The 26,495-nt window shown below is 47.9% G+C and overlaps 2 protein-coding genes across 3 annotated transcripts in view; one reads left to right on the top strand and one right to left on the bottom strand.

Moving 5' to 3' along the window:
- Nucleotides 1–6,452, top strand: part of UBA7 (ubiquitin like modifier activating enzyme 7) — a 52,383-nt gene extending 45,931 nt beyond the window's left edge. The window contains exons 23-25 of the mRNA XM_033140537.1: nucleotides 3,125–3,226; nucleotides 3,846–3,946; nucleotides 6,024–6,452. Coding sequence (XP_032996428.1) covers nucleotides 3,125–3,226; nucleotides 3,846–3,946; nucleotides 6,024–6,180 — 360 coding nt within the window. The 3' untranslated portion in view covers nucleotides 6,181–6,452. The remainder of the gene's footprint in view (nucleotides 1–3,124; nucleotides 3,227–3,845; nucleotides 3,947–6,023) is intronic.
- A 9,298-nt stretch (nucleotides 6,453–15,750) lies between these two features.
- On the bottom strand, nucleotides 15,751–23,472 carry INKA1 (inka box actin regulator 1). 2 transcript variants are annotated; one of them, XM_033140533.1, is made up of 2 exons: nucleotides 23,322–23,472; nucleotides 15,751–16,730 (listed from the first exon to the last, which is right to left on the bottom strand). In XM_033140533.1, exons 1-2 carry the CDS (start codon nucleotides 23,370–23,372, stop codon nucleotides 15,861–15,863), a joined length of 921 nt encoding a protein of 306 aa, XP_032996424.1. In that variant the 5' UTR covers nucleotides 23,373–23,472; the 3' UTR covers nucleotides 15,751–15,860. The 2 variants fall into 2 exon arrangements, with proteins under 2 accessions (XP_032996424.1, XP_032996425.1); XM_033140534.1 differs by lacking the exon at nucleotides 23,322–23,472 and adding an exon at nucleotides 17,312–17,539.
- Nucleotides 23,473–26,495: the final 3,023 nt, after the last annotated feature.

The raw sequence follows: 26,495 nt of genomic DNA, 5'->3' as shown, positions 1-26,495 counted from the left end.
TGAGTACTGTATGGTGCTCCTGTTTTCCATTGTTCTGCATCCACCCCTCCTTTCCATGAAATATACAAAACCTCAGTGTAAATTTGAAATAAGCTGGGAGAGAATGTTTGGCCCTCCAGCTGAGTTGACTAGAAACAGCATCTCAACAGAGCAAAGGACAAGACCCCAGATCCCAAGCAAAGGGTGGCTGTGATCAGACCATCCCTCTGAAAGCATGGACTGGGTGTGGGATCAACCATGCTGGCCTTGCTAGCCCGCCCAGACCTACTGTTCTGCTAGTATTCAGCAGAAGAACTGAAAGGGCTTCTTGCAAACAGCTGTTTGGCTCATCTATCTGATCAGGGTTCTTGGAAGGGACACCAAGGGTCTTCCAGTCCAACCTCTTGCAATGCAGGAATCTCAACCTGCTGGACCTGTGGGGGGGGGCAGAAGGTGCAACCCCTTCCCCCATTCATTCCACAGTCTACATGTGGACAAAACATCTGAAAAGGGGTTAGTAGTATGCTTTGGGGTGGAGGCTAGTGCAAGAGGACATGACTGTGCAGCCTCCCCAAGTACTGAGGATCTCAGAGAGAGAGAGAAACGTTCCCTCCTACAATCCATGGTTGCTGCAACTGGAGTTGATGAGACCTAGTGGTGTGGAGGCCTGTGCCCTGAAGGTAGCTTGAAAGAACAGTAACCCTGTACTTCTCTGGCTGGCAGACAAGCTCTGTCTCCATCCTGTTGAGAAGCAGGCGGAACAGAAGGCAGTGCTCTGGGGCACGTGCCCCATCTGCACTATTCATTTAAAGCAGTATAATACCACTTTTAACCATCATGCCCCTCCCCGAAGATTCCTAGGAGCTGAAGTTTGTTAAGTGTTCTCAGAGTTGTTAAGAGAGCCCTGTCCCCCTCATACAGCTACAATTCCCAGAGCGGATTAACAAACAATCCCTCTTTCTGGGGAACTTGGGGAAATGTAGCTCTGTGAGGAAGAACACGGGTCTCCTAACGACTCTCAGCACCTGTAGCAAAACACAGTTCCCAGGATTCCCTGGGGGATGCCATGGCTGTTTAAAGTGGTACGACACTGCTTTAAATGTAGCCTATAGGGCAGGTGGGGGCACAGTGTCGTGCGCAGGAACAGAGGAAAGTGTTGTTTCACATTTATAGGCTTGTGAGAGGCTGGGCAGGGTTCTGGTGGTACCTCTGGCAGCTGCTTCTGTCCCCAGATTTAGAGTGGTATATATGTCCATGTGTCTCTGTGTATATTTCTGTCATTTTTGACAACAAGACAGATTTGCTTTGGAAACCAAGACGAATGCTACAGTCCAGGCCAGCCTTTCTCCTCCCCTGCTGGCCAGTGAATTAGTCCAGGACAGTATCCCTTTGTGCGACAGCCTGACCCCACTAAGTTCTCTCTGGTCAGGGCACTTCCTGCTATGAACCGCTAACTAGGCCCAAAAGAGCTCCTTGTGAAGAGGACTGGCTGCTTCTTGTCCTTCTCTCTCTCTCTCCTTCTCCTTGCCCAGGGCCAAAACAGGCAGGCAGGGTCAACAGTGCAGGGGGCTAAGGGGTTCCGCAACATCCTGGGCCTTGTTCTGAAGAAAAGGACAATTGTGCATAGGCAAGGCGTCATCTCAATGTGTCTTTGTGCAACAGAGAGCCACAGATCATGAATGGACAGAAGGCAGCCTTAAAGAGTCCCCTCCGTTAGGCCTGTTGACAGTTGGCACATTCAGAGCCGTCACGACTGGCAAGAACCATTTCATCCAGATCTGACTTCCTTTACGCAGTGCAGGAGGAATGACTTCCTTCGGTTCATAGGGAAGCCGCCTCATGCTGGCCGCTGGCAGCGTACACTGACAGGCAGCAGCTCTCTGAGATCTTGAGCATGGGAACTTCTGTGCGCAAAACATGCTGTGCTACTGAACCACATCCCTTCCCTTTCATTTTATATGCCACATCTGTTGCGATGGACTCCACTTAAAACATATTGTGAGGAGAGGGCTGGTCTTTGTTTGGAGTGAGGGTTGGACTGCTTTGCCTCTTAGAATTCTACTCTGTCCTTCCTCCAAGATGTTTAAGCCTCACAACAGCCATGTGAGGTGGGTTAAGTTGAAAGAAGAGTGAACTCTATGGCTCATTTGAATCTGGGTTTCCCGTATCCAAATCCAGTGCTCTCCATGCTTTGGAGAACCTACCCACCCACTTCCTTGGCATTGGGTGTTGCAATTATTAGTTGCCTTTGCTGTTTGAAATGCCGCGTCGGATCAGAATTTGTCTGGTTTTATCTTTTATTTTTATTGGAGGTTGTTACCGGTATGTTCCTCCTGGTTAGATTAAAGCGCCGCCCTTTTGGCACTTAAAAACTTCTCCTCTGTGAAGGTGCGCTTCAATCAGTTCACCTCTTAACCTTCTTTCTGATAAGGCAAACAGAACGAGCTGCTGCAATCCTTTCCCGCAAAGGTTTCCTTTGCTACAAACAGCTCTGTTTTTTAATATTTGAATCGTAAATGAACTGTGGAGCCTGAATTAGACATGGTGCTTGTGATCTAGCAGTTGTGTCTTCCGCGTTAAGGGTATTAAGGCTTTTGTTTAATAAAAAGATCCTAGCAAGTCTAGTCATTCAAATCACTTTGTACTAACAGTCTGTGGCCATTGGTAGTTACCAATATGGGCCTTTAGGCTATAATCCTATGCAAACCTGCTTGGATGTAAGCCCAACACACAAAGGTTTTAGCTACATGACATTTAAAATAGGTGATCTAAAAGGGTTGCCATATGTCCAGAATTTTCCGGACATACCCAGAATGCTGCAGTTGGAAGCTCAACAACTTTTGTGGCCAGATTTTTACTTTTTTAAATATAGCAACCCTAGATCTAAGGCCTGACCCACTTGGCTCTACAGGAAATGGCTCCTTCGTAGGTTACCTGGTTCATGCCACAAGTGTGTTGGGACATGGTACCTGCTGTGCTGGGTGATGCATTTTATTTTAGAACTGACCTTCTTTGGGTATCTGCTCTATTCTCACGCACCTGGTGAAGTGGACTGCAGTCCACCAAGGTTTATGCACTAATAAGCATGTTCGTCTTATTATTAGTCTTGCCACAACACTCTTCACTGGTTTTGCTTTAATCTCAGTATCGCCAGAAAGCATGGAGCTGCTGGGACAGAATTGAGGTGCCAGGTGTCGATGCCGAGGGAAAGGAGATCACCTTGAGAGACCTCTGCAGACACCTCCAGGTGAAGAGGATGACCAAGTAAAACGTTTCATAGGCAGGTTCCATCAGGAACCCAGGCAGCATATGCTGGGATGGCCAATGCCACTTCTGCATGCTCCCTGCTACCATCATGACCCTCCTCATTACCATGCATGCCAGGGGTGCAGCAGTGGGTCTTCTCCTCTGCGGCATCCTGAGGTCCATGAGAGGCCAGTGGGCACAGCACTTTGAATGGGCATGTTGCTCCTTCCAGCATTAACAAACACAAAGGTATCCCTTACCAGGTACCCTCATTCACTCCAATCTCAACGGGATGCCCCCGTTCTGTCCCAAAGACCCCATTGCCTTGATTGACTCATAATCCAGTTCAGTTTGCTCCCTGCTGCTATTTTGCTCTTTTTTCAGGTTGGCCTGATTGTCCCACCCCATCCTCAGCTGGTTCCCAAGACTGCACTCCCATTTCATCCTTTGGAAATTAATGGACCTAACCATGTTCGTTAATTTCAGTGGGTCTATTTTGAGAATAACTTAGTTGAACGCCACCCTCTCACAACTTGTACTTAACCTGGTGCTCCTGGAGCTCTTTCAGTTGAAAGTTCTGACTGTCTCTGTGTGGTGCTGACTCCTGCCTGCTTTCACAGATGGAGCATTGCTTGGTGCTGCAGATGCTACTTTATGGAAATGCTCTTCTCTACGATGGCTTCTTGGAAGAAGAGGCTAAAGAGCAGCAGCTATCCAGCAGGTAGGAGAATCCAGAGTTTGGGGGGTCACAAAGGAACATAAGAAGAGCCTGACTTCTGGATTAAGCCAGTGACCCACCTCATCCAACATCCTGTTCTCACAGTGGCCAACTGCATGCGTGGGGGAAACCCACAAGGAGGGCCTAAGCAAAAGATCACTTTCTCCTCTTGCACTTTCCAGCAATTGGCATATAGAGGTATGCTGCCTTTGGCAGTGGTGGTACAATATTGGGAATGTAGCTGCTGATAGCCTTGTCCTCCATTAATTTGTCTACTCCTCTTTTAAAGTCATCCAAGTCAGTGGCCATCCCTGCCTGCTGGGGAAGCGACTTCCATAATTTAACTTGTCCTGTGCAAAGAAGTACTTTCTTTTGTCCATCTTGAATCTTCCTTTTTAAAAAAAGAACAGCCACAACAAGCCTTAACATTCTCCCAAGTATGATTTGGGTAGAGATGTGTCCGAGAAGCCCCACAGCTGAAGTGACAGAGGGGACCTGGCCCATCAAAAAGAAAATACACCCAAAACCATTGCTGTCATTCCCAAAATCTGTCCCCATCTTCACATTCCTTATCTCTCCTGACCCCCCTCCTGTTTCCACCTTCTGCTCCTGATTCTCATGATGCCTGAGGAGGGCCAGTGCCCCGGGTATTCTCAAGGCATGGGTTAGCCAGAGAGAACCTTCCAATAGCTCTTTCTGGTGGGAAGGGAGCTGCTCATGCATGCAGGGTTTGTTTTTTGCAGAGTCCACCTTCAACATCAAAATGCCAGCCTGTATTCCTCCCCTCTGCCCCTAAATCCAGATGTATCCTTTTCTCAGGAAAATCCAATACATGGGTTTATTTAAAAAACAAAACAACTCTTGTCAGTGACCCATTTGCAATATCTGAATATCATTTTTGCAACATTAACACCACCCCGGAAGCAGTCAGGCTCTCAGTGAGCCCTTCCACATTTCCTCCTGCCTGCAGTGGGGTTGGAAGTGGCATTTGCCATGTTTTCCTCTCTGCTTGCCCGTTTTCTAGGGGCTGGGAAGCCACCGACCTGGAAGAAGGCAGAGGGACCCTCAGGAGTGTGGGATAGCTAGGCCACAGCTTCCCCCACTACAGGCCCCCCGCAAGAACAGCCTGGGTTACTGTATCTGCAGCAGCTGCAAAGCCTCTGCGTCCTGTCCCTTCCAGGCTGGGTAAACATCCTGCTGTCAGTGCCTCCTCCGCTGCTTCCTGGGGCAGACCAAGCTCTCCCCCCCCCCCAAACGCAGGCTCTCCTGGACCTCTGCCGTCCACATACATCCAGAGGCAACATGAGTCCCTTACTCTACGATCTTTCCAGACTCCTTGGCAGGCTGTCCTGCTCTCTGCCCACTCACTCTCCCGCCTTCTCCAAACCCTCCCCCCATTCCCACCCCCAAACAAACTGGGCTGCAGACTCGCTCAGGACAGACAGTTTCACTTTGGCTGCATCTGCCATTTCTTAAGCAGAGAGCAAAAGTGTGCTTGGTTTTCTGGTACGGGTGGGTGCAGTGCAGGAGGAGGCTGGGGAGATGGCAAAGAAGTGCTAGCATCCTTCCTTCGAGAAGCTGGGTTGGTTTTCAGCTCCCGCTTCTGAACCACCATTCCGGCTGTATTCACAGATGGGGAAAGAACAAGGCCAATGGGACAGGGAGGCAGGATTGAGCACAGGCAAGCTGGGTGTGCCAGTTTCTGGGCGCTGCACAGCAGGCTCTTGCCTTCATGTCCTGCTTATGGGGTCTCAGCTCAACTACTGAGCGAAACAGGATGCTGGAACAGATCAGGCTTCAGTCTGATCTGGTAGGGATCTCTTCTTACATCCTTACAGCATTTTCTTCTTTGGTATATATATGTCCCCTCCCCACCTGCAAAAGGTCTTCTGAGTAGCAATCCGTGGGAAATGTTAGCTAGGCTGTTCCTGCTTAATAGTTTGGGTGTGGCTCTGCAGTTGTTTCAGGACCTGACCACACCTGGTGAAGGATGTGTGGCAAACATCTGTACTGTAAGTGACTCTGTTACCTGCCCTCTTGCATCTGCCCTCCTATTCACCCTTTGCTTTCACTTTCTCAGACTGACGGAACTGGTTCGCTGTGCCACCGGAGAGGCTTTATCCAAGGAGTGCCAGCTCTTGGTGTTGGAAATAGTCTGTGAAGATGAAGAGGACGATAGCGTCCTACCACCTGTTCATGTCTGGCTCCGACCGAGGGATCCAACCAGTGAGGAGTAAAGGGAACTGTGTATATGTGTAATACAATGGAAACCTTTGGACTGGATAACTGCAATGTGCTGGATGTGGGGCTGCCCTTGAGGATGGTCTGGAAGCTGCAGCTGGTGCAAAATGCAGCCGCTTGGCTACTCACTGGGGCAGGATACCAGCAACACATTACCCTGCTGTTCAGAGAATTGCTCTGCCTGCCAGCTAGCTTCCAGAGTAAGTTCAAGGTGTGTATAGCCATATGCAACTTGGTGTGCATAGCCATATGCAACTTGGGACCAGGATACCTGCAAGATCGTCTAGTCCATGGGTAGGCAAACTAAGGCCCAGGGGCTGGATCCGGCCCCATCGCCTTCTAAATCTGGCCCGCGGACGGTCCAGGAATCAGCATGTTTTTACATGAGTAGAATGTGTCCTTTTATTTAAAATGCATCTCCGGGTTATTGGTGGGGCATAGAAATTCGTTCTTTTCTCTCTCTTCAAAATATAGTCCACCCCCTCCCTCCCCCAAGGTCTGAGGGACAGTGGGCTGAAAAAGTTTGCTGACCCCTTGGTAGTCTCATCCCTTATATACTCAGCTGATCACTGCGCTGTGCAGGCAAAGACTTCCTGTGACTGCCTTCTTATCTGGAGGTTCACAGTGTATGAATTGGGCATAGGAGCCAACTCCTAGGGGCCAAGGTCCCTCTGCCCTCCCCCCAATAAAATATTTGAGGGAGCCAAGCCCCCCCCCCGTAGTTAATGGGCTTTGCCATTCAAATGATGTACCACATCATTTAATTGATTATGCAGGATGGGGCCCCTGGAATTGGGTCTTTAGTGTGGTGGCACCTGCCCTTTGGAATTCCCTCCTCTTGGATGTTAGGCAGAGGTTGCCTCTGTTGTGCTGCCTACTGAAGACCTTCCTCTTCCAGCAAGGGTTTTAAGCTGGAAGATTTCCCAGTCTGTTTCTGTGTTGGAATTGTTTTTTTCAAATGTTCTTGTTGTCTTACCATTTGTTGTCTGGCATCCGTGGCCCCTTTGGGAGGAAGGGCAGGATGCAGATTAACTAATTTAATAAATGTGGGCAATATATGGAGTGAGTAATGTGTATACACTGACTGTGATTAACCCAAATCCTGTTTAAAGCAGAGAAGGTTAAGAAGCATCTTCTCCATGGACTAACCTGTGTCTGCCCTGCAGGCCTTTTCTTGCTCTTGGGGTCTGAGCATAGCAGAGGACTAAATAGGAACGAGCTCATTCCCAATAAGTGCAGCCCACAGGCTTCTCCTTTTGAAAGACTCCCGGAGTCTAAGCATTTTCTTCCCAGTACAACTATTAAAGGTGTGGCAGCAATGAAGTTGTAACACAGGGTGGGGAACCTCAGGCCCAGGTAGTGGGGGTGAGCCAAATGTGGTTCCTTGTATAGCCATCAAATGACTCCATAGGCCTGGGATACACCTCTCATAATCTCTGCCCTGCACCCTCCTTGAGTGCCTTCTGGCTCGAAAGATAGGGAGAAGTATGTTTGCGTGCTGGTAGAAAGAACCCTCTGGTTTTTGTGTGGCTGGAATATAGCCACAAAAGTATGAGTCACATCTGTTGCTCCGCCCACTTTTCCCATCTGTCCCCGCCCGTTACTGGCATGTGGCCCTTGGAATGTTGCCTGTGATGGAAGATGGCCCCCAGGCTGAAAAAGTTTCCCCACCCCTGTTATGGGCATTAGCCTGCTTTGTTCCGACAGAACAGCTGCAGAGTCCATAGAACTGCAGGGGAATGGGATAATTTCGTTTTCTCTGCATGGAGCTAGGAACTATGTAGGGAGAGGGGCACAGCTCAGCAACAGAGCATATGCTGCTTCCCAGAGTTCCCTGGGAAGAAAGATCAACTATTAAACAGCTCCAGGAGTCTTAGTTCTGTAAGGGAAAGAAGGGTTTCCTACTGATTCTCGGGATCTTTAACTAACAAACTGCATTTCCCAAAATTCTTTCTGGGGGAGCCACATCTGTTTAAAGTGGTACGATTTTGCTTTAAACATATAACACAGATTGGAGTCTAAGTGCTACACAGAATTTGCATTTAGGTTTGCCACTGCTGGTGTTGAGAATCACTCTTTACAAATTCTTAGAAGACTGTGCAGCTGTTCTTAACACGACTATTCCACGCTTTTGGTTTGATTTTAAGGAGCAGAAGGGGGAGGGTCTCACAGATATATTTCCTCCAGCAGCACTACTGATACCCATCAGATAAGGGTAACTGAGCAACTGGTGGCGGCCTTGTACTTTTCACATCAAATTTCGGTGAAATAGCTCCCTGGTGTTTACATTAAGTTGGGATCATTATGGCCGCGTGCCCTCAGACGGATTGCATCTCCTGTTTACAGTAAACCTTGAGCAACACATTAGAGTAATGAGTCAGGCTTGCTGGTGAAATGAAGCTCCTTTGATTTTAACAGTGACCCTACACCTACAGAAGCTGCTTTTGTAGCCAAGACAGGACAGTGTATCCTCCTGCTCTCCCACCTTCTTTTCCGAGCTCTCCTGAAGATTGGACGTTGCAAGAAGACACATTACAAAATGCTCTTCAGGAACTTCCCTTGAAAATCAGGATCTGCTCCCTTGCCCGTTCCCTCTACAAAATTTCCTGTTCACAGTGAATGACTCAGATCCAGAAGGTGTCTACAGCTACCATGAGACGTAGGAAGCTGCCTTATACTGAGTCAGTCCATTGATTTCTATATAGCTAAGCATTGCCTATGCTGACTGGAAGTGCCTCTCCAGGATTTCAGACATGGAATGGGTTTGGAGATGCTGGGGACTGAAACAGAGACCTTCTGATGCAAAGGAGACACACTGCCACTGAGCTACAAGATTTCTGGGGGAGGAAGCAACCTGGATTTGAACTCGGGACATCTTGATTTGAATCCAGGCCTATCAGTAACATTGTGTTGCTACAGTTCTCAGGCATGTACATAAATTGTTCAAGGTGCCCCAATTGGCATTTTGAGTGATGCAGAAGTAAGTGGCCCCCTGTTCTGCCACTGATAAGTCACTATTTTCAATATTGTATGCAGTATAACATAACCGTTATGACTAGTAGTCAATGATAATAGTCTTGGCTTCCATATATACTGTATATATATATATACAGTATATATGAATTTACAAGAGCACAAAATACAGAACGGAAGAAAAAAGAAAAAAGTGAAAGAAGAAAGAAAAGAAATAGATACATTACACCAATCCATAATTATTCTATTCCATCGACTTCTCATCTATCCTTCCATGACTCCCTAAAGTTTCCCATTCCTGCAGCATAATCTATTTTTTTCTAACTATTTAAACATTCAAATTATTCTCATTATAAACTATAACTGCTGAGCTTACTCCAAACCGACTTCAAGTTCTAACATTTTTACAATGTTTTTTAGGTAGTCTACAAATGCCTTCCATTCCTCTTTAAAACTTTTCTCTTTTTGCCCTCTAATTTTGCTGGTTAAGCTTGCTAATTCTGTGTATTCCATTAATTTCATCTGCCACTCCCCCTCTGTAGGGACACTCTCCATCTTTGTGCATATAGCATTATTGCTGCTGTAGTGGCATACATAAACAAATTTATTTGTTTACTTGGTACCTCGGACCTCATTATTCCACCAGGAAGGCCTCTGGCCTTTTTTGGGAAGGGCTTCCGAAATATTTTTTTCAATTCATTATACCATATTCACTCGAGTCTGATGTGTCACCGAATCTAATGAGCACCTCAATTTTCAGAACCTTGAAACCAAAACAGTATTTGCTGGTGAATGTAAATGTGCCATCAAATCTAATGCGCACCTTAATTTTCACAACATAATTTGGCCAAAAAAAGGTGAGCATTAGATTCGAATAAATACGGTATATCATTTCCTAATGTTCTAACTACAGGTCCACCACATATGATAAAAGGTTCCATCCATAGCTTTATACTTCCAACATTTATCTGATTCAGACTTATACATTTTCTCTAATTTATTTGGCGTCAGGTACCATCTGTAAATCATTTTCCAATAATTTCCCATAAGAGCATAGCAGACTGAGAATTTGAATCCTGTTTTCCACAGCTTTCCCCACAAATTTAAATCTAGATTATGGCCCACATCTCTAGCCCAACTGATCATTGCCATTTTCACTATTTCATCCTTTCTCTCCCATTCTAATAGTAACTTATACATTTTATAAATTAACTTCTCATTATTATCTAGCAGCTCTTTCTCAAATGCTGAGGTTTCTTCTATAAAAACCACATTGTTTATCAACTTTAAATATTTAATTCAATTGATGGTATTGCAACCAGTCTGTCACCCGGTTACCGACTTCTTCCATCTTCCTCAGGCTTACACTTGTGTCTGTAAAGTCCAGTAGTTCTCTATATGTTGCCCATCCTTTTTCCGTATTCAATTTTTCAGTGCAGTTGCTTCAATGGGTGAAGGCCATAAAAGTGTTTTCATTTCTAGCAGGTTCTTATATTTCCCCCAGACTTGATAAATATTTTTCCTAATTACATGATTCATTAAATTCTTATGTATTCTAGCTTTACCATACCATAGACATGCATGCCAACCAAATTTAACACCGTACCCCTCCAAGTCTAGCAGTTGAGTATTCTCCAACTTTATCCAATCTTTTAACCAGCACAAACAAGCCGCTTCATAATATAAATGCAGATCTGGCAGTGAGAAGCTTCCTCTTTCCCTAGTGTCAAGCAATATCTTATATTTAATTCTTGGTTTCTTCCCCTGCCATAAAAATCTAGAAATATCCTTCTGTCATTCTTTAAAGCAGCTTAAATTATTTATTAATGGGAAAGTTTGAAATAAAAATTTCGTATTTGGCAACAGGCTTCCATAAATTTTGGAGCATCACTGCATCTCATAGTAATGAATTCCCTAGTTTAACTACATGCCCCGAGATCTACAGAAGAAGCAAGGTATACAAATTTAAAAATAAAAAATAAAATGTGCTGCTGTGTGAAGAAGTATTCACCTCTGAGTAGCTTTTGCAATCTAAGCCTCACACACTGGGAAAGACTTCCCTCTGAGAAAGTCACTGCCAACCGACTTGAGAAACATCGGGTCAGATGAAACAACATCCTGACCCAGCATAATGTATACATACAATACATACTGTATGTATAAACATGGTTGAAGATCACATTTCCCTTTTACTTTCCATTATGAGCTCAGACCTCAGAAACCACTCTTGTGTAACATTGTCTGCTGTGTGTCAGTGTAAGCATGCAGAAGTACAAAAATATACTAGACTGTTCTGGACTGTAGTTCCCCTCCACCCTAGCCAGCACTATTTGGTCCCATCATAGTGGGCACCAGGCTGGGGAAGGCAGTAGTAAGGGATGCCTCCTGGAAGTCCCCCCCTAAAAGTGAGAGACGTGAGGCATCTGCAATCTGTGCAAATATGCAAAAGATAAAGGCAGAGGAGAAGACCTGGGAAATAAATCTGATCAAGTATGCTATTTTGAAAAGGTGCTATTTTTAACAGGGTAGGTGATTAACAATTGAGGGAAAAGCCTAACAAAGGTGTGAGGTTGATTTTTCCATGGGTGCAGGGGTCAGATCCTGGCTATAAAGCCCAATACTGTAGCTTCGATGAAGGGGGAGGAAATAGTGATATATTACACCAAATAGCCTGCATTTGGCTATTGTAAATAACAGAAGAAAAATCCCCCTGGCTTGTGTTGCACTGAAGGTCAGACTAGACGGTGTTTTCTTGTAATCCTTTAGATCTACTGATTCAAGGGAGAGGCGTGTAATGACTAGAAAAAGGCTTGTTTTTGGAGCTCTCTCGCTGGCTTGTGATGCAAAATGAGCAGGGTGATGGCTCATAAACGGATTGTTTTAGGGCTCATTCACGTAAGTGTGCTAAGAGGCACAATGCTACTGACAAAGAAGGGGGTTTACCACTTATCCCTCAGTCGCATGTTGGTGAAAGAGAGGTGCTGTTCAAAGAGAAGAAGAGGCAGTATTCAGCAACCAGATACTGGGGGTCTACAGACAAGTGGAGTCTCAAAATCATGAGGTTTCCTTATCACCAGGGATGTATCATACTAGGAGAACAATGCAGTGCTATTTCTGTACCCTGAGCGTACATGCTAAGGCTTGTTGGGTTTCTTTTGTGATGTGTCCTCCCACAGTTTCCGGCCCTGTTGCTGTACACGTCCACATTCATTCTTATTTCACGACGCCCATCCAAATGGCCAAAGAGAGCAAAGAAACAATTAAAAAAAGGAACATGTGAACAAACGTATTTGGATTTAGTCAATTAAGAGTCTGAAACACAAAATTGCTACCATCCTAAGGCACTGTGGGGCAACCACACTTGGAACACTGGGTTCTGGCTGCCTCAACTCAAAAAGGATATTGTGACGATAGAAGGTTCAGGAAGAGGCAACTCAAATGATTGAGGCGGTGGAGAAACTCCCCTACAAGGAAAAGTTACCCACAACATTTAGGTGGTGTGTTGTTTTTTAATGTGTGCAAGGGGGTATGTGAAAGAGATGCATGGTGTGGAGAAAGGAGATAGTCCCCCTCTCAAATCATAATACTAGAAATCAGGGCCATCCAATGAAGGTGAACTTCAGAAGATTCAGGAAACGCAAAGGAAAGTGCTTCTTCACTCAAAGCCCAGATTACATTTGCTCCCAACCAGCACGGCCAACTGACAGGGATGATGGGAGCTGGGAGTCCGGCAGCATCCTGGAGCACACCACGTTTGGCTACCCTCGCTAAATACACTTACTTCTGAGTAGACATGCACGGGCTTGCATTGTTAATCTGTTTTAAATGTTATCTTTCTAGTCCTCATGATTGCAGAGATGAGACTGAAAAGCCTGTGGGCAGCTATCAACAATATTTCATTACTGGGCGCTTCTTTGTCAGGGGACAGGACAACTTAACTTCAGTAGCTTTAGTTTTGACTACTCAAATCTCTGTTAAACAATTCCTAACTCCATCAGACTAACTGCATGCAGAGTCATGCAAATTAAGGACACTGATGAAATATGCATAACATCTAAATTCCCTTGACATATTTGCATAATTAAGCAATGAAAATCAATCTGGCGGTGTCCTGTGGTTTTTTTTGTTTTTGTTTTGTTTTTAAGGATTGGTGTGGATGGGGAAGTTGGTACCCTCCAGATCAGGGCCGTCTCAAAGGGATCGTGCGCCCTGGCGCGACGATCCCTCGGCGCCCCCGGTGGGCCGCCTCTCCGCCCACCTCCCTCCCGCGCTGGCCGCCCCTCGGGGGGGGGGTGGGCGAGCGGGGGATGGGGGCGTGGCGCTGCAAGCCGGCCACCCTCCGGCGCCCCAGCTGGAGCGCTGGGAAGGGCGCGCAAAGCCCCACGCTGCTCCAGCGCCACGTCCATCATCCCCCGAGGGGCGGCCAGCGCGGGAGTGAGGTGGGCGAGCGGGGGATGAGGGGCGTGGCGCTGCAAGCCGGCCACCCTCCGGAGCCCCAGCTGGAGCGCTGGGAAGGGCGCGCAAAGCCCCGCGCTGCTCCAACGCCACGTCCATCATCCCCCGAGGGGTGGCCAGCGCGGGAGGGAGGCGGGCGAGCGGGGGATGAGGGGCGTGGCGCTGGAGCGGCGCGGAGCTTTGCGCGCCCTTCCCAGCACTCCAGCTGGGGCTCCGGAGGGTGGCCGGCTTGCAGCGCCACGCCCCTCATCCCCCACTCGCCCACCTCCCTCCCGCGCTGGCCGCCCCTCGGGGGATGATGGACGTGGCGCTGGAGCAGCGCGGGGCTTTGCGCGCCCTTCCCAGCGCTCCAGCTGGGGCTCCGGAGGGTGGCCGGCTTGCAGTGCCAGGCCCCTCATCCCCTGCCCCATAGGGGCGGGGGCAGGTTGGGGAGGGGGCGCCCGGTATGCCGGCGGGCTCGCGGGGGCGCCCCTGGGGGGCCTGGCGCCCTGGTGCACCGCGCCACCTGCCCCTATGAATGAGACGGCTCTGCTCCAGATGTTGCTGCCATCGGATTGGGGAAAGCTGTTGAAATGGACCCGCAGCATCACAGACAGCCTCCAAGGACCATGCAGTGAAGATAATGGGCAGAATAGCCATCATAGTCATAATTGTTTGTAGGTTTCATGGGGAATCTGGTCATTTACTGTCGGTAACAAAATGCTTGATGCGGGAAGTATCTTGTATGATCCAGCAAAGCAATGGATATGCAGGGGGTTTTTTTTTTGAAGGCAGATTGTCCTGTATGTTTATGCTATATCACAACTTCTCCATGCTTCTTAATTTTGACATACTTCATCCTTGTCCTTGATATTTTGTGCCAGGAATATACACTTTCCCCAGATAAACATCCTGTATTTTGTGTTATACAGTAGTGTGCTTTCTGACTCATTCCTACTGTTATTTTAAGGGATGGGGAGGAACAACTGTATCTAGCAGCTTTCATGTAACCTGGAAACATAAGAAAGGCTCTGACATGCAATTAGTCTTCAGTAGTCCTTGTTATCCATTCTTCACAGGTATTTGATGTTGCTGATGGGATTAATCAACACTGTTAGGTGTGACTGTGGTTCAGCAGTATTTTTGCATACTGTTATCTGTTCTTAGCTTCATCAATTATGTTTAATGATAAAGCGAACGCATTTGTCCGTCAGTTCTAGGTATTTTTGAATATCATTTGAGTATGCACACATGGTAAATTTGAAAGCTTCAGCAAACATTGGTTTGGAATAACTGGTTGGATTTGTTGTAGTTTGTTATTTTGCTCTTTCATAACAGCACCTAATGAACATCCCTTACAGATGAAGTCTCTATTTTTATGTGAGCACTAATTGTCATGCTATGATTATTCCTTTCACCATTTTTATTTGGGCACCAGAACTAGCTAGCGGCCTGCTCTACAAATGGTACCCACTATAATTGCAGATGTATGCCGGAAAAGCAAGTGATTCTTGACATCTTTTACAGCTCCTGTCTTGGCCCTTTTGAAATCTCCCTTGATGGAAGCATAGACTGGTTCTCCTCCTGGCTGCTTTTCGACAATTGTACTGAAATCTAGCACAAAATGTTCTGCACCATTTTATCAACCTAAATTAACTATCTCAGGAGTGTAGCTTCTACTCCTTCCAGTTTCAAGTTGGCACAATGGGAAATTAAAAGAAGAAACTCTGTTTTAGCTGAGCCTGCAAAGAAAATAACCTTTGCATTTGAGGACCACACAGAGCAATAATTATCTACATCAAATCCCTCAAGAGTTGCAATTGCATTGACAGACTATCCTGTATTTCAAACTTCACGTTCTCCAACAATTGAAAGGTACTATACTGATATTTGCCAGACTTATTTGAGGTCTGTAGTTTAAGATAGGCCAACCCATGTCAAGGAATCAAAACATGACATATTCTCAATTTCTGGGGAAATACTTTGGGCTGAAAGTTTATTGTTCCTTGCCTTCTTATATTTACTCATGTTATTACATTGGCATTTTAAATGGTGCTTCAGCTACAAACAAGACTGGATGTGTTGACTTACTTGGGGTTGACTCAGAGAACAGCTAAAATGTAGTTTGGATCAAGCAATGCCATTTACATGCATACACACACACCAGACAGATTTAATGTAGAAAAAAGACATTTATTTACAGGCAACTGTAAAAAATATAAATCTGTTCCATTAAGAAAAAGAGCATTTAAAAAAAGGAGAGGCAAGGCTAGATGTAGCCAATCACATCATTGCAAATGATCGGCTGCCGGCTCCGGCAGTTCATGAGGGCAGCAAAGCTGCTACAGTCTGTGGAAAGCTCACTGATGTTGGCGTAGGACTGGTGGAAGTAGGGTAATGGAGGTCGCCCTCCCAGACCTGCGGGGCAAGAGAAACGCTTGGTGCCGTCAGGGTCCTGTTTGGCCCGCTCTGTGCGCGAGATGCCAGCCAGCCTGCGGCGTACGTTGCCAGAGAGGTTGAGCAGGAAGCCATGGGGCTTAGCCAGCCAGCGCTGCAGTCGCCCCCGTTCCCCACTCTCCTCAGGCAAGTCCATCCAGTTCTCAACCAGGTCAGCAAAGCAATTGTCCCCCAGCACTAATGGCTGCCGGTTGCGGCTCTGTGACAAAAGGGACACGGTCCAGTCCCCGGCATCTGTGGGCTCGACATCCCGCCACCGCTCCAAGCAGGCATCAGAAGCAGATTTGGGCCTGGGCCTCCTGGTGGGTGCCCGGCGGCGCAGAAATCCCCCCGAGGAAAGCTTGCTGGCTCGCAGAGGTTGGGGCCCCTCCTCATCCCTCCAGCTGCTCCCAGACACTTCAGAATAGCCCGAGTCAAACTCCAAGCTCCGCTCGCTGCTCGGAGGAGAGAAGGCAACCTCTTCCTCTACGGCCGTCTCCAGGCAACAGGCAGAGTCTGCTTCCGAAATGGCGGATACCCGTGGGCTGGTACACTGCTTTGGGGAAGGCATGGCAGAGAGCGGCCTCATCTCCTGGGGGTCCAGTCGGATGTCTCGGTCGTGCACCCTCTTCAGGTCGTGGAGGGTCCGCATCATGCACTGCATCTGGCCCCGCAGCACCTCGCTCGACTCCTTCATGCACAGCTGTGAGGGGAGAAGACAGACACACGGTCATCTTCCTGCCACTGTCACCAGCACAACACAATAGACGATCCAATGCCCATAACATTGTGGGGAAATGGCACAACACAAAATTACATCCAGATTGGAGCCCTCAAACATACTTCAAGCAGACTGCTACTTGCCCACTGCCCACTGCGGCCTACTTCAGAGTATACTTGTATGGGGTTGTACTATTAGCCCAAGTAGATTTGATCCTGCAGGCTACACACCCAGAGAGAAAGCTCTGTGTGGTTCATGAGTCCAAATAATGCAAAAGGCAGAAAACTGGAGGATCACTGACTGCTGAGAAATGAGCTCCTGACCCTGCATGACCCAGGCCTCCTCAGGCAAAAATCAGATCATTTGCTTGAATTAATGCCAATGACTGTCCTCTGCCTCCACACATCTATTCTCTGGCTCCCTGGTAACATTTATTAGCACTGCGCACTTGTGTCCCACAAGCACCCCTCTTGCACTCGGCTTACCCAGCCCTCTCTCTCTCTCAGCATGTGCCAGTGTTTCCAAGGCCTGCCAAATGCCACGAGGCTCCTTGCAGTTTTTACCTTGATGTGTGAGGGGCACAGATCTGACTTAGCCTAGGTGTGGAATTGGGAGCTGGAGCCGCACGCGCAAGCCCTTGCCCCGTCTCGTCTCGGCAGGCCCCCAGCCCCGAGGCAGAGCTTTTCGGCAGCTTCTGCACGTTCCAAGCCCATCCCCGGCTGTGCAAGCAGCAGCTTGTTGCAGTGAGTGAGCCGCCCTACCCGGCAGAAGATGACACACAGAGGGTGTGTTGAAGTCTCCAGGTATTGCACAAGCAGTTCCCCCCCCCCCAGCCACGCAAGAGGAGGCAAAAGCTGGGAGAGAAGGCCACAGAAATGTGAGGAGTAATCAGCTGGGCCTGAAATGGGGGCAGGTATTAATTTGCAGCAGTTTAAACAAGGGTGTGAAGTTCATTTGGGAGCTATAACAAGCTTTACAATCCTGCACCCCTTTCACCCAGAACCACCTGGAGGTCTCTCATTTTTTTTTCCTGTTGCTCAGGAGGAGGGCAGGACATCCAAGATGCAAACCATCTTTTCAGGAAGGACCATAGCTCAGCAGTAGAGCCTCTACTTTGCTAGCAGAAGATCCCAGGTTCAATCCCTGGCATCTCCAGATAGGACTGGGGGAGACCCCCGGAGAGTGACTGCCAGTTACTGAGCTAGATGGACCAGTGATCTCATTCAGTATAAGGCAGTTTCCTGTGTTTTCTTGTAAAAATAAAAAAAATCCATAGGAAAGCAAGGGGTGCACATGCTCAGACTCCAACAGGCAAGCATATTGAATAGTGACAGACCCCTCCCAGGGGCTAAGGAAAATGTGGGTCAGCATGAAAGAGGTGGTTAGAAGTTACTACAGGGTCCCTGTGTGTGTTGGAGAGAAATCACTGCAGAAAGAGATGCATATAAAGGCAGATTTCTCAAATGCTAAGGCCACCAGAGTCCTGGTATCTTATTTCTTCTTCCGCTCTGTTCCTCCAGGCCCACTTCCTGTCGTTTTCTAAAGTCTCCACAGTTCAGCAAACAGCAGTGCCGTAAGGAGTCCCATGGCCCCTCCAGGCAAAGTAGTGGACAACTGATTTAGTCGGTCCAGTGGTAACACAGCTCGCAATAGTCCCCAGTGGCTGGGCTGAAAACCTGGAACCCATCAAGACGTCTGTTTTGGGTTAGGCCCCAGTCACAATTGCAGGGCTAACCATGTGAGCCATAAAAAATAAGGGGGGGGGACGAAATGCCCATAGATCATCTCTTTCCTCCCCCAACTCCCATGCATAACGCTTCCTGTCAAGGAAAAACACAAACTCCTTTCTTAGGCACCGCATCAGATAAACTCTATTTACACAGCGACGGTTAGTCAGCCGTTGATGGGATTTTATGAGAGGACAACCCCCTATCTGAACACCACACAGGCTAGGAAACAACGGTTGTTTCAGCGCTCAGGAGCAGCTGCAAAGAGATGGAATTCTTCTGAGTCAGTATCACACATGCGCATAGGCTACGATGAATCAGTATGCTCCCCCAAGATTTGAAACCCTGTCTTGGGATCTGGCTAAAAGATCACGCTGCTAACAAGCCGGATACTCCCAAGTCATTTATACCAAGTCAGGTCACTCGTCTACATAGCTCAGTATTGTCTACACTGACTGGCAGCATCACTCCAAGGTTTCGGACAGGAGAAATTTCCAGTCCTACCTTCCGCATGCAAAGCGGATGCTCTACCAACAAGCTACTGTATGTCCCTTCCCAAGCAGTACGTTTTCCTTCTAACCTGTGGATCAGGCCCATAAGTTGCAATTCTTGGGAGGACCAACTCTGGACATTTGACCCACCCTGTGCTTGGTGTCTCCTCTCTCTTCCTGCCATGCCTCCTCCTTTTACCTGAGCCACCGCCATTGCATCTCTGGCCAGGAAGCGATTGTGGAAGCATGCATTCCAGTTGCCTAGCAACCACTTAACTTCTACCTCTTCTGGACCAGTCAGGATGATTAATTGGGGGTGAAGGAAAAAACAGGACAGCACATGGGTGCTTGATGCCTTCCCAAGACCGACAAACATGGCCAGCTATGGGGAAGGGCCATAATTCAGTGGCAGAGCACCTGATTTTTCAGGTTCAATCCCTAGCATTTCCTGGTAGGGCTGGGAAATATACTGCTGAGGCTGCTGGATGGAGCAATTATGTGATTTGGTATAAGGTAGCTTCCTATGTTAATGTCACATTGCCTGGCTGGACAAGTTTGGGAAGGAGTAAGGGGAAGAGAGAAAGAGCCAGGTGGCCTCTTGAGCATTCATGACTGTGAAGCCCTGGAGCCTCTTATGTACTGCCAGTCAGCACAGACAATTTCACAGGCAAGGCCTCCAGATGCCAGAGAACTCAAGAAATTGATCCACAAGCTTAGCACATCCAAATGGGAGACTGATGGCTCCATACAGGTCGGCTCCACTAGGTCTGTTGCCACTAGACCATCTCTGAGCAATCAGCTGTTTGCAAGAGCCTTGAAGTCAAGTTTAAAAAACAAGATTCCTGCAAAACGTTGCTTCTCTCTGGCAGCCGAAAGGTGTCGGATTTCCAAGTTCAGCATTAGCCATTTCAGTCCTCACATTTATTTATCTATTTTTAATACGTATAAGGCACCCTTGTTCTGTTTTTCAGCAGAAGCTTGAACGATTTAAGACCTGATGCTTGGTTTTTGTTGATGTGATTTTATTATTGTACAGTGGTACCTTGGTTCTTGAACGGCTTAGTTGCCGAACAAATCGTTCAGTTTTCGAACGGTTTCAGGAGTCGAACGGATTAAGTTCAAGAACCAAGGTACCACTGTAGTTCTGTCAGTTTGCTATCAACTACATTCATCTTAAAAGGCAGGCTTGACACCTTCCCCTGAATTTCCATAAAATACGTAGACTACATAACATCTTTTGGCAGTGGGTTCCAAAGATTATGAGCAATCATCATGAAGGTCCTGCTCTTAGCTGTTGCAGTTATTAGCTAAGAGCCCAGAGCTTGTTGTCCCACTCTTAAATGGCATACAGCAGTCCTGAAGGAAGGAAAGGGGTATAGGGAATCTGTGGCATTCCAGATGTTGTTAAGACTGCAACCTCCATCAGCCCCAGCCAGCATGACCAATTCTCAGGGGTGACGGGAGTTGTAGTCCAGCAACATCTGGAGGGCCATAAATTCCCCAACCCTGTGGGTCTCAGGATGTGTAGATCTTGAAAGGTTAAACTTTAACCATAAAACTTCAAACCGTTATAACCGTCAAAACCAGGGTTGGGCCCAGAAGCAAAACAGCCAATGCTACACTACAGGGGGGAAAGCTTTTACTGTATTTATTTAGGAAATTCCTAAACCATACCTTCATCCAAACATGGATTCCAGGGCAGTGCACATAAGAATTCCAACTGCCAATACAATACAATACAGCAAAACAAATTTACATTACACATCCAACCTCCCTTCATCACAAAATACAGAGAATGCCTTTCAGTGATGCATGCTGGGACAATGTCCATGGCCTACAAGCTTCAACCAAAAAGAAAAGTTTGGGGGGGGGCACTGCAGCAGCTATCACACATAGGCTATCGATAGTGGCCTGATTTTCAAAAGAAAACAATGCTGCTGCAAGCCTCACAGTATGGCTTTTGCAAGGGAGCTGCCATGGCATTCATAATGACTTTCAAAGTGCCCCTCCTTGATATAAATATGAAACAGAGACTGCATTAAGCTTTCTAGAGACTTTCATCTTTCACAACAGCCTCATTCAGAGTTCAGTAAATACACTGGGGAGGGGGGGACACACCAGCTTCACCCTCGCATATACTGTGGGTTCCCCACCCTGATATTTCAGGGTTCTAAAATGTATGGGGATGGTGACAGGAAGTTCCCCTTGTCAGATGATCACCCTACAACTTGTGGAGAGCAATCAATTGATAGGACAATGGGGTGGGGGAAAGCCTGCCATGTCCCCGTCCCCCCATGTGTTTACTGAACTTTATCAGAGAAAGCCTGAAGAGAGCTGACATCTGCTGGCCTTCTGGTTCTGACTCAGAGGAGATTTCAATAGCTGAGCAGCTCAAAACTCCTTCCATCATTACATCACTTCCTGTATGAGAACTTCCCCTCTCTCATATTGTTATGAAGAACAATTTGGATGGTCCACCTTGGAAAACTGTGATTCCTATTCAAATGTGATACATAACTCTGTCTCAGCTGTGTTTCTTTCAGGATTGTGAAGTAGATGCCACAGTCTAGGAACACCCTGATTTGGGGGAAGAAAACCCACCTAACATTGCCCTTCAATGGTCAAGCTCAGCAATTCCTACTGGGATGAGAACCAAGAGGGTATGGAACAATAGAGGTAGCCAGGGCAGACTCCTGGCCCAGTTGGGGCATGGTACCATTAGCCAGCTGCCAGGACTCATGCAGGGCCCACCAGTGCTTATTCCTGAGCTAGGCCCCCTGAGGGTCTTAGGCCATCACTTTTACTTCCTACAATGCCCTGGAACGTCTACACTGGGACCACTGCAAGCAATTTAAAACGGCAGCCTGTAGATGCTTACTGCTCACCAATGCATGAAGGGATCCATCAGAGGAGATTTACTCAAAGGCCCCTTCAGCTCTGGAGCTGACTCTAGAAGACTCGCATGATCGCATCATCAGAATATCAGGGAAATCTCAAAAACTATTCTAATCTGGCATAAGCACAAGACTTCACATGTAGACTACATGCAGCTATTTCTTACACAGACATATGGGAGCATATAGAAAGCCTAAGCCCTCTCCTTCCAGGCACACACAAGACACATCCATAAACCATACAAGTTCTCTAGAGCGGCAGAATTTTCTCTGGGGACTGTTTACAGTCTGCAGTACCCAGACCGAGCACTAGAGGGTAAGCCCCAAAGATGGACTTGTTTCTAGAAGACCTCAGGATGCCCAACAGGGAGAGTCCTATTCCCTCTGTCCGCCACAAGCAACAGTGTGAAAGTGAGCTGGGCTGTTCAAATGAGAAACTTCCTAAGCAAGCCTTTCCTTTGTCCATAAGCGCGCTCCTCCGTACATGGGGGATTTGCAAAATTCTATTTTCATAGCTGATACCATATCTTCCTCCTGTTTCATGTTTTCCCCCATGAAGGCCAGGACAGGGATCCTCCTTGTCTGACGCTGCCTCCCGCCTCCCTCTTCAGCACGCAAGGCTCATCTTCACCCTGCGAAATCTGTTCCAAGCTGAACCAGGGATCACCCGGGTTCCTCAACGCCAGAATCTATTCTGATTGGCAAGAACGCAAGAAGCACCGCAAAAACGCGCGCAGAACCCACTTCATTAGCTATTAAAATTACCAGACCCTCCCCTTCTGGGATTAGCGGGCACGGATTTCTAGGCGTCCGTTGTGCAACGTGATCTTCACTCTGAAATATACCCCACCGATTTCACCGGGGTTGGCACCCAAGTTAGCCTGCACGGGATGGACTTCCAATATGCCGCGTTCCCTAGTAGGAAGAGCGCATGACGAGTTCCATGGGACTTACTCCCATGTAAACGCGCCCGGGATGGTAGTCTTCGCGGCACCGCCGCCGGGAGGCCGACTCCTCCGCAGCGAGATCAGGTCTCCGAGGCCAAGGAGGTCACCTCCAGGGACAGCCTTGCAGTGCCATCGGCGCCAGGATAGGGTGACCCGCCACCTCATTAGCCAGAGTGCAGGACGGAACAGCAACGCCCGGCCGAAGAAAGAGGCAACGCGGCGCTGACAGCAACCTCAGCCAGCCAGGACGGGACGCAACCCGCAAACTGCACACAGGCGCCGAAGCCGCAAGCCCCGTCTTGCTGCGCCGGCGCTTTTCATGCAGAAGGCTTTCTCCCCGGGGGAAAGGCAGTCGCAAGGTAGGCGCGATCAAAGGCACAGCTCCTCATCCAGACTGCTTTCTCTCGGCACCCGGAGCCCCCCGACGGCGCATCCCCTGACTCCCCCCCCCCTTGCCCACCTCGATCACCCTAACCGACGGGCCGCCGAATGCAGGCGCCTCCTCGCAACTTACCACTTCTGCGCGGAGGTGGCTCACGAAGGCGTCGAGGCGGGCGCTGTGCATGCCAGAGCCGGGGCGCTCAGCTGCCTGCCAGCGGATGGGGGCTGCTGCTGTCCGAAGGACTCCAGCGAGAGACCCGCGCGCTAGACTCTGTCGCGAGCGAGGAAAGTTTCTCGCCGTCTGGGCGAGACTCCGACTTTCTCCCCAGCTCAGTCCTGAGCGGGCAGAGCGCCCCGTTTGGTTCGGCCGAGCCCCGCCCCCGTCTCGCGAGCGGACCAATGAGCGCCCGAGGTACCGTCTCTGCTCCGCCGAGAGCCAATGAGTGGGCGAGGTGGGTGCCTGTAACCCGAACTTCCCTGGGTCGTCTGTAATTTAATTAGAGCCCCATATTAGGAGCCAAAAGGTGCTGCGGGTGGAGAGACGGGGGGGTCGGCGCAGCAAACGGGCCGTTCGGGGGTCGCCATAGCTGTCAACTTTTCCCTTTTCTTGCGAGGAATCCTATTTGGAATAAGGGAATTTCCCTTTTAAAAAGGGAAAATTCGACAGCTATGGTTTGGACCCTTTTGGGCACGGAGCAATTGCCTCTGTTATTTTGCTTGCTACGCTGCTGCAGCCCACCTCCTGCAGGGAAATTGCATGCTGCTTCCGTAGCGCTATGATGGCCAAGCCAAGTCACAAAAGAAACGATTCCACTTCTGCACCACCCTAAGTTCTTTGTTGTCATCGAGCGCTTACTCTCCATATAGGCTTGTCCTCTTTTTTTTTTCCTGGGCAGGGTCTCTGTGCTATTTAACAGTAGAGTAGCAGGCAGAGATTCAACAGGTGATGCTTTCCCACTCATTGCATGGCCTTACTGATTTTCTTGTTGTACTTCTCATAGGCGTCTGGTTGGCACTAGAAGAGAGTGCTAGATTGGATAGACGTTTGGGCTGATCCAGCAGACCTCTTACGGTCTTAACTTCTGCCTGCCTTGCTGCTTTTAAAGGCATATGTGCCTGCCAGAAAAAGAGATGGCCACCTTCACCATCTACACATTGGAAATTACTCATAATATGTACTACTTGCTGTTAGATATTTAACAGTGGAGCATCTTGGGGTCTCAAATTTCAGCGGTGCCCTGTGCAACACCCAAGTTTGATGCCTCCCCCCCCCCACCTCTCACCTTCCAGTCTCCATCAGAGTTACAGCACCCCCTGCAGCACCCCCTAAGCTCAGTGCTTAGTGCAACTGAACCAGTCGCACTTCCCTAAATCAGCCTCTGTATTTAGTCATTCCCAACAGGGGCATGGTTTTGTATCTGTCTGGCAGAGAATATCAGTTTTCTTCCTGTTGTACCACCCATAACAGTCTAGTTTGGCTGTTAATTTCTAGGGGGGGGGGGTGCTCTAATTGCTCAAGAAGACGACCAGATAAGGGGAAGGTCTGGATGCAGTTATGTGACGGAATTGCGTTCTGTACATGCTTGGAACACTAAAATTCCACTATGCCTCCACTTACTCCAAAGCTAAACTGGCATGGAACTCTAGACCTCTAGACTAATGTTTTGAAACCCTCATCCTAGAAGTTTAGCGAGCCAGATTTATATGAAATGCGAAAAAGGGAGAGAGGTCTAAATATTCATTTTCACAGTGACAAAAATCGCAGATTTTGGAGTTCTAAATGCTTTTAGTTAAGCATTCCTGTCCCAAATAGATATGCACACTATTTGGCCTGTGCCTTGCTGTTGGCAGCTCCTTCTCTGTCTTCACTGTGAAAGATGAATGGAAGGAATCTATGCCTGAACTGGAGGAAAGGAGTCTTTGGGTACTTCCGGTGTGTTGCTATTCTTGAGTGAGATTCAATCACATGCTGAAAAATTCAGGTTGCACAATTAAGACTGAGCTGAGGCTCTTGCGCAACAAACCAATTCTTCAAAAGATCAGTCTTTTTGTGATAAGTGAGGGGGAAATGCCCTGGAAAGTATGAGATAATGCTTGCATTGACTCAAGGTTGTCGACTTTCTTTGCAAACAAATAACTGCAGAATACTGTGATGTGAGCGGTTCCGGTTGCCACATCTCAGAAAGAATACTTTGGTGCTGGGAAGCAGGCAGAAGACAAACAGAATGATTTTGAGACTGGGATTATTCCACTATGAGGAAAGGTTACAAAATTTGGGGCTATTTAGGGGGAAAGTGAGTAAGAGCGGATATGATAGAGGTGTGTAATGATGCATAGTCTGGAGAAAGCAGATAGATAAAAGTTTTTCTCCTCCCCTCAAAAGACTAAATCATTCAAAGAGACTGAATACTAGGGTATTCAGGATAGACACAAGAAAATACTTCTTCATCCCGCACATAGATAACAGTGGGATGTGTAACAGTGGGAGGTATGGTAACTCCCAACTTAGGAGTTTAGACAAGTTCATGGAGGAATAAGGCTATCAGTCACTACAGGCTTTGATGGTTATATATTACCTCCAGTATCAGAGACAGAAGGTCGCTTAATACCAGTTGCTGGGGATCACAAGCAGAAGAGGGCAAATGCACTCACATCCTGCTTGTGGGCTTCTCATAGGCACCTGGATGGCTACTGTGGGTAAGAGGATGTTGGGTTAGGTGGGCCTTTGGTCAGATCCAGCAGGACTCTTCTTGCTTTCTCGTTGTCTTCTTCAAAAACATAAAACTATATGTATTTTTAGTGGATAGATTATGGGTAAAATATGGCCCTTAGTGCTGGGAGCTGGATCAAGTGCTGGAGCAAATTGCTGGTCCAAAGCAGGGAAAGTGATAGGAATGTGTTGGCTGCAGAGGTACAGATGCCATTGCTCAGCTCGCTTTGCGTGGTACCCACAAGGGTGATAGTATACACACAGCTCCTTTGCCAAGATAAGCTGAGGCCAGGCTAACTTGACCATGCCAAGCAAAGCATATTCAAAATCCCACTGAAAAAGGAGCTCACTTCTCCTGTCATTCAGTTTGTGCAATGCTCCTAAAACCCTTTCACTTGGCTTTCTGCCCCCTTCCATTTCCAGAACAAAAAGCACTCCTTGCCTCCTTGGTTTTGTCCCACTCTTGATATTAGTCTTGTTTTCTATCGACTCCTGAGCTTTGCTTTTCCAATTCCACCACCTTCATCTGCCCCAATATCTCATGCTCTTTAACACGACGACGCCCGTTTCCCCCTATGCATGATGGAACAATAATGA

Source organism: Lacerta agilis, chromosome 2 (assembly GCF_009819535.1).
Source record: "Lacerta agilis isolate rLacAgi1 chromosome 2, rLacAgi1.pri, whole genome shotgun sequence".
Taxonomy (NCBI): Eukaryota; Metazoa; Chordata; class Lepidosauria; order Squamata; family Lacertidae; genus Lacerta; species Lacerta agilis.
The sequence above is the reverse complement of the archived record's forward strand: the minus strand, read 5'-3'. Positions and strand labels throughout refer to the sequence as shown.

Bases quoted from the DNA above. Each gene is read 5' to 3' on its own strand.
- INKA1 (XM_033140533.1), bottom strand. From the start codon at position 23,372: ATGCACAGCGCCCGCCTCGACGCCTTCGTGAGCCACCTCCGCGCAGAA. The intron at 16,731-23,321 runs GTAAGTTGCGAG...CTCCCCTCACAG, and splicing joins GCCACCTCCGCGCAGAAGTG to CTGTGCATGAAGGAGTCGAG.